Below are 16577 nucleotides of genomic sequence, written 5' to 3'. Positions count from 1 at the left end.
AAATCAACATACTTTTTTTCTGGAGCCTGATTCTCATGCTTTTGCTTTCTGAAAAAGAGCAGAAATCACTTATGCAAAATCTGGCTGATTTTTCTTAGTGTCTATCAGGTACGCATAAGGACAGGTAATACAAGATAGAACTCTTGTCTCCATATATGAGTGCTTTTCAGTACTCTTGTTTTTACAGTTCTATCCTTTCAGTGTATTTGATTTCTTGAATTTGAGTGGTTTAATTGGTTTTATCACAGTAAAAGGGTACAAAGTTTGGAAGATTCATTTTGTCTTTTTCCTCTGTGTGGAAGGACAAGATTACACATCTTCCTTCTACTTCCAAAGAATTCTCTTGGTACGGACTAATTTTGCAAGCAACTTGTATGTATAGTTAATGAAAGGACTAATTGGAAATTTTGAATATCAGGGAAACACCAGAAGTTTCATTCTAATATGCTTGTTATGCCTAGCTGCTTTAGAACAAAGTAATAACTACTCAGGTCTTTAGTTCCTTTTGCCCTTCTCATAATGGCCTCTATATCCCCATCAGATACAAGTTGTCAGTAAATCTAGGTCATTTCTTCTGTTTTGAAAAGGTATATAGTATCATGGTTGATCCAGGTGCTGTTTATCAAGACTTGGATTATCTAACTAGCCATAGTTTGGGTGATTCTGAAGCGCTAATAATCTTATAAGAGTATTATCTTTTTCCACAACAGTAAACAAGAAGTTAACCATCCTCTGCTTAGGTACAACAAGATATCCTTCTCTTGTAATTACCGTTAGTGGCCACATTTCCTGTAGTACTTTTTGCTTTTGAATGCTTCTTAAAAAGAGAGGAGATCCCTGTTCTTGAATCCATGTTGTTCACACATCTACAGTTATAAATAATTCGGATTCTGAAATTGACAACACTAAGAGAGTACAGGAAATCCAACAGATTTTTAGAAACTTCTTTCCCAATAATTTTTGTGCTTCTTGGTAATGTTTCTTTGCAGACAAGAAGGGTGGCATTCAATAAGAAATTTTGTTTTGGTAACCTCGGTATGGACTTGTCTTTTGGAGCTGTTCAGATACAAATGGATTATTTTTGTGTATATTCAAGCAGATTCAAAGCTAGTAATCTAAACTTTTCCCAGAACATTACATTAAGCTCTTCCTGTTCTTCAAGATTTAGACCTATTCCTGAATTAATTTTCATGTTCAAAGTTTCTACCTCCAAAGCTTTCATGCTTTTTTTTTTTTTTTAAATCGCATACTGCAAACCAACATTATGTAGAATTTGTAAGATAGTAGTGCTAAAAGGAGCCCTGAATCTTTCAAAAAGGGAAAATAGTCTTGAAAATTACTTGGAAAAATATGCAGAGAGGAGCCCATATTTTTTCGTAGACTCTTTCTTCAATTGCACTAGATTTTTTAAATTTCAGATTTGTTTACTTTTAATTTAACCTATTCCATAAATGGTATTTTCTGTTCACTGTTAGATTTTTATGCCAGTTCCAAGAAGTGTTTCTATAATGCAACATTCATAAGAGACTAAGTAAAATGTTAATTGCTAACTGTTTTACTGGAGAGGCTAGTGCATGGTGGTTTTTGAAAGGAGTTAAGAGTATTAGAAACATTCTTTAAAATAAGACATACTCATATCTATGGTTCTTTTCTGTGTATGATTTACATCTGAGGATTCATTTTACCCACTTTTTTGGGATCTTAATTTAGATGCTTTAAATTAGGAAGAAATAAAGCTGTAATAATTTTATTTCCACTAAGTGGATCAGTTAGGGGGCATTTGGATGCCTGCTACGGGCCCTTCTGTTTTAAGTTCACTCCTAGCCCATAGCAGCAGAGACACACATCACAAGAGTGTGAATCTGCAGGAGCAAAACTATCAAAACTACAGTTATAGGTAAGTAAGCTTTTCCTCTAACCTTTTAAGTTCTTATGCAGCTCCTCTCGCTTTCTCCCTTTACCCCATCTTTCCCAGATTCTCTTGTAGAGGAATTCAGTAGAACACTGTTAAGAATTAATATTTTAAGTCTAATATTATGTAGCCAATGAAGGAAATGACAGAATATGTAGTTATAATCATTCACTATTACCCTTGATTTCCAAATATACCTTACACTGGGGAATATTATAGGGATTTTATTTCCTTATCAGTGAAGACACAAGCGTAGGCATTTGTATAGTAATCTGCAAGAAGATGAGAGTCGCTAATACAAGATAAGAAGAAACAGTGTAAAATCTAAATTGTTATGTCTCTGTGTAGAAGGAAAATGTAAGAATTAGGTATTTCTTTTGTGCATATAAAATTTAAGAAGGTCTGAATTTAGCAATGTTTTGTAGTAGATCAAGCTGGCACTTTATGTAGCTGTCCCGAGAAAAAATGGTTTTGCAATATTCAGTTTCTATGGGTGAGAGACTTCTTTTGTGTTCAGACACATTTAAGAAAAGATAGAAATTCTTTTTCTATCTAGAGAAATTACAGTAAAGTGTTGTAAAACTTCATCTGTCTGGGAAAAGTTATTTAAAAAAAATATTGATTGCATTAAAAATGCATTCACTCATTTATATAAAAAAGAAATGCTTTTCAAGTGACTTGTACTTCCTTTAACATGGAAGCGAATTCATCATATAGGAAGTCCATTTTGATTTTTATCTGTAGCACGAAGAAAGATGACGAAGTTAAATATAATGTGTATGCCATATCCCCTTGGTTGTACATGGTAAATGGGAGGATCTATAATATTACTTACCCAGTAATTACTTTATTTCTTGTGGGATAGTCACTTTTCTGTGATGGACTTAAATCTTGATAAAGAAATGGCGTGTTAATTAATAAATCTTATTGAAAATTTAAGCCCAGCTTTTCTATAGATGATAGTCACTGAGTTCACTCTGACCTCATCCTAAAATGATGCAGATCTTTTTACATTTTCATACTATATGAAAGTTACTATATCTAGTCAGTTGAAAGCATTTTTGAATGTAAGTTAAGATTTCAAAATGTAGTTATCTGAAAAGAAAATTAAAAGTATTCACCAATAAATGTTAAAATCCTTTCGTTTACCATTCATGGAAATGAATAAAAATAATTGGATATGTTAATATGTGACACATGAAATAAGTAGCATTCATTAAGCCTAATGTTTTTGCTGTCTTGTGAAATCAGCTGTTGTACTCTGCATGTTAAAAGTAATTGCACTTCAGGTTTTTGCTCAGTTTTTTAACAACTCAGTTTAGGCAACGGTAATTGTTCACAATAATTCTTCTGTAATTCTCACATAGATAAAGGCAGCATCCATGTCAGAAAAAAATTGTATTATAAATGAATTAAAGTACTTGTTTTTGTAGGGAATATTATTAAATTCAGGGAATTTTAGCAATGGCTTCCAATCTCTAAACAAAAAGCATAGATGCTTGATTATATTGTTCCATAGTTCAGTTCCTGTTATCCCCAGTGTATTATTTCTTCTGTAGTATTGTAGTCGGCAGGGAATAAGGAGTTGCAAGACATTTTCTAATTAGAATGATTCTTAAGATCATATTTTATACTCTAGCAATGTTGATTACATTATTGATGCATTTAAGAAAATGAGTGGAACTTACGAAAACGAAGCTTCTAAAGTCTGCTACACTCCAAGGAATGTCAGAGCCTGCTTTACTCTTTTTGTGATTTGTCCTGAGTGAGTTTGCACATCTCTTCTAATTGGCTTTGTTTTTTACAGGGCAGACAAATTTGTTAAATTCTTCTGACAGGTTGCTAAAAATTAGCCTCCAGTCTACTTGTTTGTGCAATATTTGGAATTACGTTCAGTTCTGAAAGTTTTCCTGTACCAGAATTATCATTGCCATTTTCTTTTTGTAAAGGAGCAAACTGTCAGACTGAAGTTGCTGAGCTTTGTTTGCTCAGTCTCTCCTGCAAGGAGTTTGTGCTTTGGGAATCCATTCTGCTGATTGGAAGGGAATCTCTCTGATAGTTCATTTCTTTGGTTGTTGGAATATAGTTTTAGAAAAAAGATGAGGAGCAAACTTTCAGTCAGAAATGCTGAATGTTTATGAAGAAGCAGAAGGACAAAAATGGCTATTTGCCCTCACTCCCTTGATAGGCCGTACATCAGTAACATTAAAGTAATTTAATTTATAAAGCTTTGTTACATGCAGATCACACTGAATGGCTTAGGTATTTGTGACCTGCAGAACAATTTTGGTTGGTGGGGCAGGGTATTCAAACAACTTTGGAAGAGCTCTATAAAGAATGTCCAGGAAAAGATTTCACTAGTCAGTAAACAATTTTGTTACTTAAGAGTGTGGTTATGTGCTATCTGTTGAAAGTTCCTCCTCTTGATTGGTAGCGTAAATAAGATAAACTTGTAATTGGACTCTGTCTGACTTGTCTTGCTCAAAACCAAAAGGTTTTACAAGAGGTTAGGATTAGACTGTTAGGTTTGGATATGTTTGGTACGCATGTATTAATTGTTGATTTAAATAGTACAAGTTGTATTTCTAATAACTGGAGGCGTATCGCTGTGATCCATAAGGATTGTCAGAGTTGTAAAATATTGGACTCTAAATTTTTATTCTTTAAAAAAAATAAAGTCTAAACTGGAGTCACCAAAATTGTTGATCCAGAATTCAGTGTTGAGGGTCTGTCTTGCTACTTTAGAACTGTCTTTGCAGTTCTAAAGAGGAGCACCTACACATTTAACCATCTCAGATCTGAAGTCTCCAACTTAATTCTTTACAGATGTAAATGAGGAAGAAATAACTTTACTGTTGATTATTCAAGATCATTCATGATCGTTCAGAATTTTCTGGACTTTAGTGTCTGTGAAACAGCATTAAGTCTGGAATATTACAACTCTGCTATAACAAAGCTCTGCAATCTTGTATTTCTTTTTGAGATGTTACTTTTTCTCATATATTTTTAAAAGACCCAATTTTGTTTGCTAGACCATGCATTTTTTAGGCTACAGCCCTATTTTATTCATTTGCTGAGTGAGTTTAATGTGATATCTAAGGCAATTACAGGATTTTCATGAAAGCAGTAATGTTGGAGATTTCAGCATTAGTGATATTCTGGCTGCTGCTTTGGAAAAATTTCAGGTTAAATGGAAAAATTGAGATATTTCTTTAATCCAGCTCCCCATATCCAGTCTCTGTCCCTAACATTTGCTCACCTTCCAAACACATCTGTTTTCAGGATGATGATTCTTCATGCGATTGACTTATCCTTTCAGCAGAAATGTATTTGGAGGTATCTGTAGTTATTTCAGTGCAATTTGATTTTGCACAAAAGTTCCACAGTAATTAAATAATTTCTAAATCTGAAAGTACTCATCATTTTGACACACAGACATTTCCAAGAAGAAAGCCACACCTGCTTTTGAGAATACTATTGATAACAGGACAGGTGAGACATAGCTCTTTTTTTTCCCTCAAACTTGTAGTTCCTGTAATATTTAGTTTCTTAAACTACAATGGCATTTAATTTGGTACATCATCTCTATTGTATATATTGCATATATTGTATATATGTAATATATGTACATATATATATGTAGAATGAGATAGCTTATGGGTACTAAACTATTACAAAATGGTGAGTGTGCTGCTATGTTAAGAGAATATCCATGTCATAAATTGTCATAAGTTTGTTCAAGGAATCATTTTGGATGTATCTACATTTGTGATATAAAGGTAGAGAAAGAGAATAATTTTTCTAGAAATAGAATAATCTGAAGACGAACTTGGATGCCCAGTCTCCAACACAGTCAGAAAGCTGTTTTAACAACATGTACATTTTGTTACAAAAACTGTTACAGAGTGAGCAAAAAAAAAATCACACTTTACTAGTCTCCAGCTTCTCAGCCTACCTGTTCAGAATTCTGGCAAGTTTTGAATGTAGGTCTGTGGAATTTGAAAGAAAAACATTTGTCTGATGTTTAGATAAAATTCTAGGTCCGGATAACAAAAAGAAATTCCAGTGTCTCTGGGCTGAAGTGGATGAAGATTGGATATTGATGCCTTGAAGGATATGAAGTGCATTTGAATGGACATTTTTAAAGTCCTTAAGTTTATTTATTCATCACGATTCATGAGGGGTCCTTGAACTCATTCCTTAACAAAGTAAATTTATGCAAATTTTCATATATCTTCTTGTAAAAGAGGAGATTTCAAGACATCTGCTTGCAGAAGTTAACTATTCTTTGCTCAATAATCTGTTGATTAAGCTCATATAATTCAAAGTGCAATTAAGATTTGATCTAGTTCTCGAAGCCTAGGGGTGTTTTTCACCTTCCACACTTCCGAGCCATCATGACATCTTAAAAAGCTTTTGTGCTGATTCAGTGGATTTTTTTTTCACTTATTTGCGATGAAGATAGTGGTCTATGTATTCATCCTACCTATGTTGGATGCCCTTGTTAAATCTAGTATTTTCGTATACTTGGGCCAACTTTTTTGTCCTAGATCCACAAATCTCTTAGAGGAAGAACTGTAATGATCAAATCTAGTTCTGAAGATGGCCATGAAGATGCCCTGGAAATACGAAAAAATATATGAGTAATCTTTAGCTCTGTCTACAGCCACCTTGCCCTTTAGGAAAAGAAAACTTTGAAGGCATCTTCTTCTCAGATAAGAACACAACAGGTTGTGATTGTGAAAAACATCAGTATTCAGTTGTCAAGAGAAATGAAGATCCATCAAAATTGCTCTGTTTTTAGAGAGAATGTGCCAAATCATGATGTGATCTTCTATTTTTAAGTTCTCAATTTACATTGACATTTTGAATTAGAACAAAGAACAATTAACAAGTTGACATTTTGGATGATGAAGATGAACAGCATTTTGAGCCTGGTCAGTTACAGAAGTTCAAGAGTGAAAATTGGTCCTACCTGAATTGTTTTGGTTGTTTAATCTTGGAGCCCTCAGCATGAGGGCTCTGAAAGGTGAGTTTCGGTTGATCCCGTTAAAGCAGTTTAAGGCATCACAGCTCTTAGCCATCAGCCTTGCTTGCCAGTAGGGGTAGCAGAAGGAAACATTTGCTTGACTCTTAGCTGACTTATTCAGTCTGATAGGTTAATGCAAATCATCTTCACTAGTGCCTTAAGCTGATGCACTGGACAAAGAAACACACTTGTGGAAATGTGAATGTTTGTTCCCTTCTGCTACAGATGATAAACTCACTTAAAGGAATGGGGCAGTTAAGAGGTATCAATAGTGTCTTAAAGGCTACAGTTAGATTAGAGCTATAGAAACTTTTTTCGTATGGCTGATATTTCTGGGTTAAAATGAAGAAGCTGACTGACTTTTTCTTAAGAGCAAAATTTTCTTAATTAGTGTTTCAAATGGAGTTTTCAGTTGAGAAGGTAGTGTGTATATGTGTGTATACTTAAATTTTAAAAAAAAAGAAAAGAAAAAGCAAATTTGAAACTTACCAGCTCTCATTTTGGAGGCATCCACTTCCTGACTATTCTGGAAACCTACCATGAAGTTCATTGAGGTCAAAGTTCAAAGGCCTTAAAGTCACAGAGAGAAAAAGAATTTTTGTCACTCTATGAAAATTTTATATATATATATATATATAATATATATATATTTAATTAGTAGTTTAAGTAAATTGATATGTTCTACAAAAAAATACATCTGTACTGAAAAGCTGCATATTCTAAGTGGCAATTTTATCATAAATTTCTAGGTAGCAGGTCTATAATAACTATGGCAGGCTTTCCTACAGGATTTTGTTTAGAATTCTGAAAAATTCTTTGTTTTCAGTTCCATGAATTCATGAGATTCAATTCAGAATCCATGAGTTCATGATTCCCTGCATGGAGTTTAATCTATGTCTTCACTGCCTACCAACCATTAAAGGCTGGATATAATTTTAAAATTATAGGAAGTAGAAGTGCACAAATAGATATGAGAATGAAAATGATGGGGTAAAAAAGCCTGTCCACATTACTGAAATTAATCTGCTGTGCAGTGGGGCTGGACTTGTTGGTTTCTGGAGAGTGCTTGCAGCCCCTACAGTTCTGTGATTCTGTGATTCTCCTCGTTCCTTTGTTCTGATTTTAATTTTGAAGATGATTTTGCCAAGTTTTCACTGTTTCGAAAAAGAATCTTCTAAAACAGATGAAATTATAAGACATATGTTGTCATTTTGGTTTACAATCTATACAGTTTCAGGGGTATCTTTGATTGCATCCTTCTTAGCTTTCCCCTGCTCTCTAAAAGAGAGCTAAGACACCACAAATGTAGGCACCAAATAAATTATTTTTCTTATATTGTGTTTGTAGTATGGACTGACCATAGATCTACAGAACAGTTTCTGACTTATATTTAGTCATTCCTTAAACTTAATACTATATTCCTTGATTATTGAGAAGGTAATTGCTTTTTAAATTATTATTATTATTATTATTATTATTATTATTTAATAAATTACATGATGGTAGTTCACAAATGAGCACAGGTAGGACTTAAAGTTTTAATGTCATTAATTAATTTTACTTTATATACCACGTTGGTAAAATAAATAGCTTGTAATAGCTGTACAAAACACATTCATTTTGATATTTCCATGTGCTATTCATTTCTGTGACTTCTGTCAAATGACAAAGTGTATGGTTGGCTCGCTTTTTATTTTTCTGTATTCTACTCTTGGTAACTTTTTTATATAAAGTGGAAGGACTGTTGAAGACTCAAGCTCTTTACACTATGTAAAATTATCACTTAACTTTTTATTTCATCTATGCAAAGTGCTATGGTTCTGAAGGAAAATTACTCAATCTTGTAATTGCATAGCTGCCCCCTAATTAGTATACTTGTTATTGTGTAGGCTCCAACTCTTGGCATACTGCTTTGTTTCAAAGAGAAGCACAGAGTGTTGGAGTTATTTTAATCATTTTTGCACATTGTTCCTCTACTCATGTCATTAATATCCATGAAATCCAACTAATGAACAGAACCATGCAGGGAGAGCCTCTGATTTAATCATGGCAGATCCTTACTAATTTTGTGTATAATGAAGCAGGCTGTATTTGCAAATGAGAATCTTTTACTGTAGTAGTATTCATCAAAGAGTAGATGTGAAGGTGCACTTTAAGCTGGACTTAGCAGACTTTTGCTTCAACATTAAGTATTTTTGTTTGCTTGCTTGTCTTTGTCATTATTTGTTGTGACTGCTTTGTTAGGTTGTTCTCATGTAAGTTTTACAGGAGCCTTGATTTCATGTGTTTTGAAGTTTTCTAATGAATAATTGGAATCTCTGTTTGGCTGGCAGTGAATAGACTATGAATGCATTAAAAAGTGTTAGCTAGAGAAGATCTATTCTTGCTTTTAAATTCAATGACTTTTCTTATATATGATCATACATGCTGAGAATGGCCAGGAAGATATTATTGCTTATACAATTAAGCTTTTTCTATATATATCATTTGTTATTTTTCTCTGTTAATTTGCAGATAAGCCTCTGAAGAAGCGAAAACAAGAAAACAAACCACAGGAGGCTGGGGGTGCTGCTGGAGGAAATAGGCCAGCTTCTCAGGAGACAGGTTCTGCAGGAAATGGGGCAAGGCCAGCGCTGATGGTTAGTATTGATCTTCAGCAAGCAGGAAGAGCAGACTCTCAGGCAACAATAACTCAGGAACTTGAGGCTATCAAAAAACCTGAAGAGATTAAGCAGTATAATGATGGATTTGTGTGTATTCCCCAAGAAGAGACTGTTGGAGTTCTTAAACTTAAACCTGAAAACCACCCTGAGATTTTCAGGAAAAAGTCAGAATTTGAGGTTCAAAAGACAGATATCCAGCAAAATGAGAACAGACAAATGGAGTTTCAGCAAAATGAGAGCAGAAGGTTGGAAATTAAATACAATGACAATAAACAGGTAGACGCTAAGTATGAAATCAAGCATGATAGCAGACAAGTGGAGATGAAACAAAATGAGAACAGACAGGCAGAGTCAAAACAGAATGAGAGCAGACAAATGGAGATGAAACAAAATGAGGGAAAACAAAATAATGGTAAACAAGAAATAAGACAGAGGCCTGAAACGCCAAAGCAGAAGAGTGAAGGCAGGCCTGAAACACCCAAGCAGAAGAGTGAAGTCAGGCCTGAAACACCAAAACATAGACATGATAACAGGAGGGATTCCAGTAAACCATTGTCAGAAAAGAAAATTGAATTATCTAGGCATAAACCTGATATGAAATCTGATACTTCAAAGCTAAAACCTGATAGTAGATCAGATCCAGTGAAGCAAAGGCCTGAGGGGCGTTCAGTTTCTGATGCTCAGAGACGTGACCACGATAGCCTTAAACAGAGATCTGAGGACAGGGAGTCAGAAAGATACAGAGGAGATCCATCAAAGATTAGAAGGACTGAATTTTTGAGATCCTCGAACAGAAATGAACATGATTCTAAGTATGGTATTAAATCTGATGGTTCAAAACCTGAGAAATTTGAAAGGAAACACAGACATGACTCTGGTGAATCGAGAGAAAGATTTTCTTCTGGGGATCAGAAGTCGGACCAGAAGTCAAGACCTGACAGCCCTCGTGTAAAACAGGATGGCAAAGGAGATTCTAGCAAATCAAGAGCTGATAAACCTGGTTTTAGGTCACCCAACAGCAAGGATGAACGAAGGACAGACAGTAGTAAGAGTAAAGTTGAGAGTAATAAAGCACATCCTGACAATAAAGCAGAGTTTCCCAGTTATTTGTTGGGGGCAAGATCTGGTGCACTGAAACATTTTGTCATTCCAAAAATCAAGCGTGACAAAGATGGCAATGTCACTCAGGAGTCAAGGAAAACTGAATTTAAAGGTGAACAGAAGGACAAAGTAGAGAAGATTGGGCTAGTTGAAGACCTGAATAAAGGAGCTAAGCCTGTAGTTGTCCTTCAGAAGCTTTCTTTGGATGACGTACAGAAATTTATTAAGGATAGAGAAGACAAATCAAGGGGCTCTTGTTTTAAACCTAACAAGAACAAGTCGTCCAAATCTAATAAAGGTAAGATTATTTTTGTTAATTGCACTGTATTTTGTCCTCTCACTTTCTTTTAGATTTGCTGCTCCTGGGTAGGAAAGTAAACCTAAAAGCTTGATTGTTCATATGCTTGCTTGCTTATAGAGTGATATTAGAAATCAAAGTGAAACTCTAAAATCTAACAACTTGTTTCTGGATGTTTTGCCCAAGTGTAAGTGAAAAGATGTATTCTGTTGCAAGTACCTAATGTAGGAAGTCTTAGGTGGTTTCAGACTGTACTTCATCTGGGTATGTATATAGATAAACATAACAGGTATATGCGTGACCTAAAGTGGTTTAAGTGTGTCTGTATAAACCAGCGTAGCTGGAGCTCTGGAAGCTACTACTTAGACAAGCCCCAAGATTCTTCTGTGTCTTTAACTACTAGACTGAAATGTGTCTTTTTCTGGAGATGTATTAACGCAGCACAAGCAAGAACAGGGTTACAGAATGCCATCAGCATTTACACCACAGGTGCATCACTTCTGGGGAGCCTGCACACTTTAGGCTTTTTGACAATAAACTGTTTTAAGGTTCTGTCTTCGGAGGAGCGTAGACGTTTCTGTCTGTCTAAGTGGCAAAAGGAAAGGAACCAGAAAACAACTGGTTGATATTTTTAAACTAACACAAAAAGTATTTGCGTGATTTCCAGTGTCGTCACTGTAATTTAGAGAAATAGTGTTTGCTGTGTTACTCAGGGCCGTTTTCAGTTATAAACATTTTAATGCCACTGAAACGTGATTTTCATGAGCATCCTTTATTTGATTCATCCTACACTTCCTAGTAGATTGTGTAGCACATCTTTTCTAATGTTGCCCTTAGCATCACCGATCCATTTCTTCTTCCATCTCTCTTATTTCATGTAGCTGAGAACGTTTTGAATTCTCTATTTTTACGTGCTCATATTTCTTGTCCTTTATTTTTTTCCATTGTCTTCCATCCCTCCCCCAAGAAAATATCTTATTCCAGCCTTAATGGATCACTGCTGTTTGGTTTGAAATAGAGTGAGTTCACCTAGTTGAAAACATCATTTAGGTGGTCATTCTGTCTCAAGGAATAATTCTGCCTCAAATGGGCTAAATGTTTTGTCTCATCTTTGCAATCTATACAAATTTTAATAAATTTTGAATTTCAAAATTGTGCCGTTGTTGTGCCTGTGTATAAGCCTTTGTTGTTGTGTGAAAAGGCAGACATTTTTGTTGGATTTTGCTGACAAGTTTGTAAATCTGTAAGTTACTGAATGAAAGGAAGGAGTAGCTGTAGCACGGGACTGTTACACTTGAATCTTCTTGAATCATCCTGATGGTCAGTTTTGGCATTTGCAAGAAAGAAACAATGTTTTTCTCTCTTCTGATCTTTCAGCTTTTTTTTTTTATTTTATTTGTTTGGGAAGATGTAGTCTGTTCTCAGAGGAAAGTTATGGAGCTGTTTTCAAAGAGTTGTTCGTTTGTTCGTACGCTTGTGAGGGGTCTTACCGTAGCCTCCTTTCAGCAGGTCAGAATGAACACTCTGGTTTTAACATTTGTGAATGCCTTCTATTCTGTATTTTCTGAAATGTGTTGTGGGAGCACTTTGGAACTATTCCCCTCAATATTGAGATTGTGAGGTCATGTGTGCCATGCTTTCTTTACCCGGCTTCAGCAAATGCCTTCTATGCTACTTCCTTGAGCCATACTGATCAGCTATGTGAACAGTTTCTTAGTTTCTGTATTCAGAGCAAGATTTACTTTATTAAAGCACAATAAGATATGTTCCGTAAGAGAAACTAACTGCCGGCGTAAGGCAGCGTCTGTGGTTCGCTGTGTGTGAAAGACTGTCTTTCCAAAACAAGCATGGTGTATGTAATGCAAGTTTTAGTTTAGGACAAATGAGAGCGTTTTTAAGACTTGTGCAGAAATGCCATTTGGATCTTCAAATATGATCTCTAAAAGTTTGTTTTAAAAAATTCTGATGCCCGTTCCCACTCCTTCAGTGTGTAGATTGCTATTACGGGACTTCATTATCTATTCAAGACTTGTGTAAACACAAACTTGGTTGCTCAGTATAAGTCTTTTAAACACACTAAATTCTCCACCAGCGCATCTGAAATTTCAGTGCAGATTTTCCCTTTCTTCAAAGGTGTTCTTCACGCATAGTCTTACATAAGGAACTAAAGTTTTCGCTGCACTGCACTTCGGTCGTCTTCATGTTTTAGAGTTACAACAGTGCAGCTAGATTTACCTTCTACACCTGTGTGGTTTTTCTTTGAGCCTACAGTGACTCTTATTTTACTCTGGTAGTTTATAGCAATATCAAATTCTGTTGCTTTTGTGTGACACAACATTTTATGTTTGAGTTCTAGCACTACTGGAAACAGTTTGATTTGTCAAGCTCAAAAGTCATTTAGGTGCTCACCTTCTAGGTAGGAGTGACAAGAAAGGAAATATTCTCGGATAACAAACTGCATCCACATTGTGTTGGCTGTTTGAGCAAACTCAAACCTCAGTTTTCTGGGCAGCTTGGCATGGCTTCTCAACTGTATTCTTTTGTATATATGAAAACAATAGAGAAAAAGGGTGTATGATTCTTGAGCTTTTGTTTAAATCCCTCATGTATAGGGCTTACGTAAGGAATGGATTGTCCAACCTTTTGAAAAAACAGCTTGTGGATATTAATACTTGAAGAAAACAAATTTCACTCGAGCTTATTTACTAATTTTTTTATCGTAAATGAGCACACTGAAATCAGTGTGGCAATGAAGCACTGCAGTCAAAGGATATTTACTTTTGAAAGTTATCAATTGTGATGCAGCTTCCTTACTCCAGTACAGATTGTACTTTTGTAAAGGGTACAAATCTAAAAGTTTTTGATTCCACAGGCCTAAATTTTCAGATCACTGTCTGGAATTTCCAATAGAAGCTGCATTTGCAGGTGTAAATGGAGAAATAGTAGCCCACTAAGCATCTTCCAAGTTGCATACACCTCCAGTTGCACCGAGCAAATTATAATTTTCATTGAAGGTTTACTTGAAAATTACACGGCATTTCAGAGAAACAAAGGACATTTTATGCTTTACAGAAAGGGACTTCTTATTATTCTTTTGGACTGAAGATTTATTGTAAACTCTAAATGTATCTGTACATACAGGAAAAAAAAACCTGTCTCTTTTGTAAGAAATGTACAGCCTTTCTCTCTTTCTGTTGTCACAGAATCACATAATTGCTTGGATTGGAAAGGATGTTAAAGATCATCTAGTTCCAGCTCCCCTGGTGTCTATTAATGACTACCTCTTTTCAGCTTAACTGGACCGGAAGGCTTTCCTTATGGCATTTATAAATACACTGGATTTGTAGAAGATCCATTTTAATATATACTTTTTTTCATTCAGCCGTTAGTCTTTTTTTTCTCGTAGTGAACAAGGTTGCATTTTGAAAATACGCTAGGTACAGTTTCATCAAAAACTAAAACCAAATGTATATAATGAGTTAATTCCAATAGTCTAGAAAACTTGCAGTTATTTAGCATGCTTTGCACCAAAATGGGTCATTTCTATTTGCAGGTGTTTTTTGGCAATATATATCCATCCTTTCCCAAAAGGTATGGTGAAATATGTGTTGGAATCATGTAGTCTCTGAGGCCTTCATTTTTTGTTTCAACTTTTCATAAATAAATGTTGGGAAAATTCAACAGTTACATGATGCAGCTTTTATTTCTGTTGATAGTTTACCTGTGAAAAAGGAGAATTTTTCAGTGCGTTACTTTGTCTGGAGGCTGATTGAGTTATTTCCTACCCTTGTCTTTGCCATTAAGGTAGATGCTCTGATTCTTGTTCTCATAGTTATTCCTAAAACTTCTCTGGGTAACAAGAGTGAAACGTAGATATTGCATATTCAATCCTTGAAAAAAAGCAATATACTCTACAAAGCTCACCTGTTTCTTTATATGTTTGTTCAACAGAAATACAGTGCTTTGTCTATTTGCAGATTTAGGAATTACAGATAACCTTACGCAGATATCTGAGGACAGGGAATCAGAAAGATACAGAGGAGATCCATCAAAGATTAGAAGGACTGAATTTTTGAGATCCTCAAATAGAAATGAAGATGATTCTGAGTATGGTATTAAATCTGATGGTTCAAAACATAAAATATTTGATAGGAAATTCAGACACAAGATTGATGAAAAGAGAGAAAGGCTTTCTTCTGAGAATCAGAAGTCAAGACCTGACAGCCCTCGTGTAAAACAGGATGGCAAAGGAGATTCTAGCAAATCAAGAGCTGATAAACCTGGTTTTAGGTCACCCAACAGCAAGGATGAACGAAGGACAGACAGTAGTAAGAGTAAAGTTGAGAGTAATAAAGCACATCCTGACAATAAAGCAGAGTTTCCCAGTTATTTGTTGGGGGCAAGATCTGGTGCACTGAAACATTTTGTCATTCCAAAAATCAAGCGTGACAAAGATGGCAATGTCACTCAGGAGTCAAGGAAAACTGAATTTAAAGGTGAACAGAAGGACAAAGTAGAGAAGATTGGGCTAGTTGAAGACCTGAATAAAGGAGCTAAGCCTGTAGTTGTCCTTCAGAAGCTTTCTTTGGATGACGTACAGAAATTTATTAAGGATAGAGAAGACAAATCAAGGGGCTCTTGTTTTAAACCTAACAAGAACAAGTCGTCCAAATCTAATAAAGGTAAGATTATTTTTGTTAATTGCACTGTATTTTGTCCTCTCACTTTCTTTTAGATTTGCTGCTCCTGGGTAGGAAAGTAAACCTAAAAGCTTGATTGTTCATATGCTTGCTTGCTTATAGAGTGATATTAGAAATCAAAGTGAAACTCTAAAATCTAACAACTTGTTTCTGGATGTTTTGCCCAAGTGTAAGTGAAAAGATGTATTCTGTTGCAAGTACCTAATGTAGGAAGTCTTAGGTGGTTTCAGACTGTACTTCATCTGGGTATGTATATAGATAAACATAACAGGTATATGCGTGACCTAAAGTGGTTTAAGTGTGTCTGTATAAACCAGCGTAGCTGGAGCTCTGGAAGCTACTACTTAGACAAGCCCCAAGATTCTTCTGTGTCTTTAACTACTAGACTGAAATGTGTCTTTTTCTGGAGATGTATTAACGCAGCACAAGCAAGAACAGGGTTACAGAATGCCATCAGCATTTACACCACAGGTGCATCACTTCTGGGGAGCCTGCACACTTTAGGCTTTTTGACAATAAACTGTTTTAAGGTTCTGTCTTCGGAGGAGCGTAGACGTTTCTGTCTGTCTAAGTGGCAAAAGGAAAGGAACCAGAAAACAACTGGTTGATATTTTTAAACTAACACAAAAAGTATTTGCGTGATTTCCAGTGTCGTCACTGTAATTTAGAGAAATAGTGTTTGCTGTGTTACTCAGGGCCGTTTTCAGTTATAAACATTTTAATGCCACTGAAACGTGATTTTCATGAGCATCCTTTATTTGATTCATCCTACACTTCCTAGTAGATTGTGTAGCACATCTTTTCTAATGTTGCCCTTAGCATCACCGATCCATTTCTTCTTCCATCTCTCTTATTTCATGTAGCTGAGAACGTT

The 16577-nt window shown here is 35.3% G+C and overlaps 1 protein-coding gene across 8 annotated transcripts in view; it reads left to right on the top strand.

Annotated features, from left to right (window-relative positions):
* NIPBL (NIPBL cohesin loading factor) overlaps positions 1 to 16577 on the top strand; it is a 164119-nt gene that overhangs the window by 94875 nt on the left and 52667 nt on the right. For 6 of the 8 annotated variants that reach the window (XM_052670492.1, XM_052670493.1, XM_052670491.1 and 3 more), the window contains one exon: positions 9456 to 11003. In XM_052670492.1, the coding sequence (XP_052526452.1) occupies positions 9456 to 11003 (1548 nt within the window). Of the gene's footprint in view, positions 1 to 9455; positions 11004 to 15023; positions 15686 to 16577 lie in introns of all 8 variants that reach the window. The other 2 variants (XM_052670496.1, XM_052670495.1) reach the window with 2 other exon arrangements.

The sequence above is a fragment of the Tympanuchus pallidicinctus genome, unplaced genomic scaffold (assembly GCF_026119805.1).
Source record: "Tympanuchus pallidicinctus isolate F22 unplaced genomic scaffold, pur_lepc_1.0 scaffold9, whole genome shotgun sequence".
Classification (NCBI taxonomy): Eukaryota; Metazoa; Chordata; class Aves; order Galliformes; family Phasianidae; genus Tympanuchus; species Tympanuchus pallidicinctus.
The sequence above is the reverse complement of the archived record's forward strand: the minus strand, read 5'-3'. Positions and strand labels throughout refer to the sequence as shown.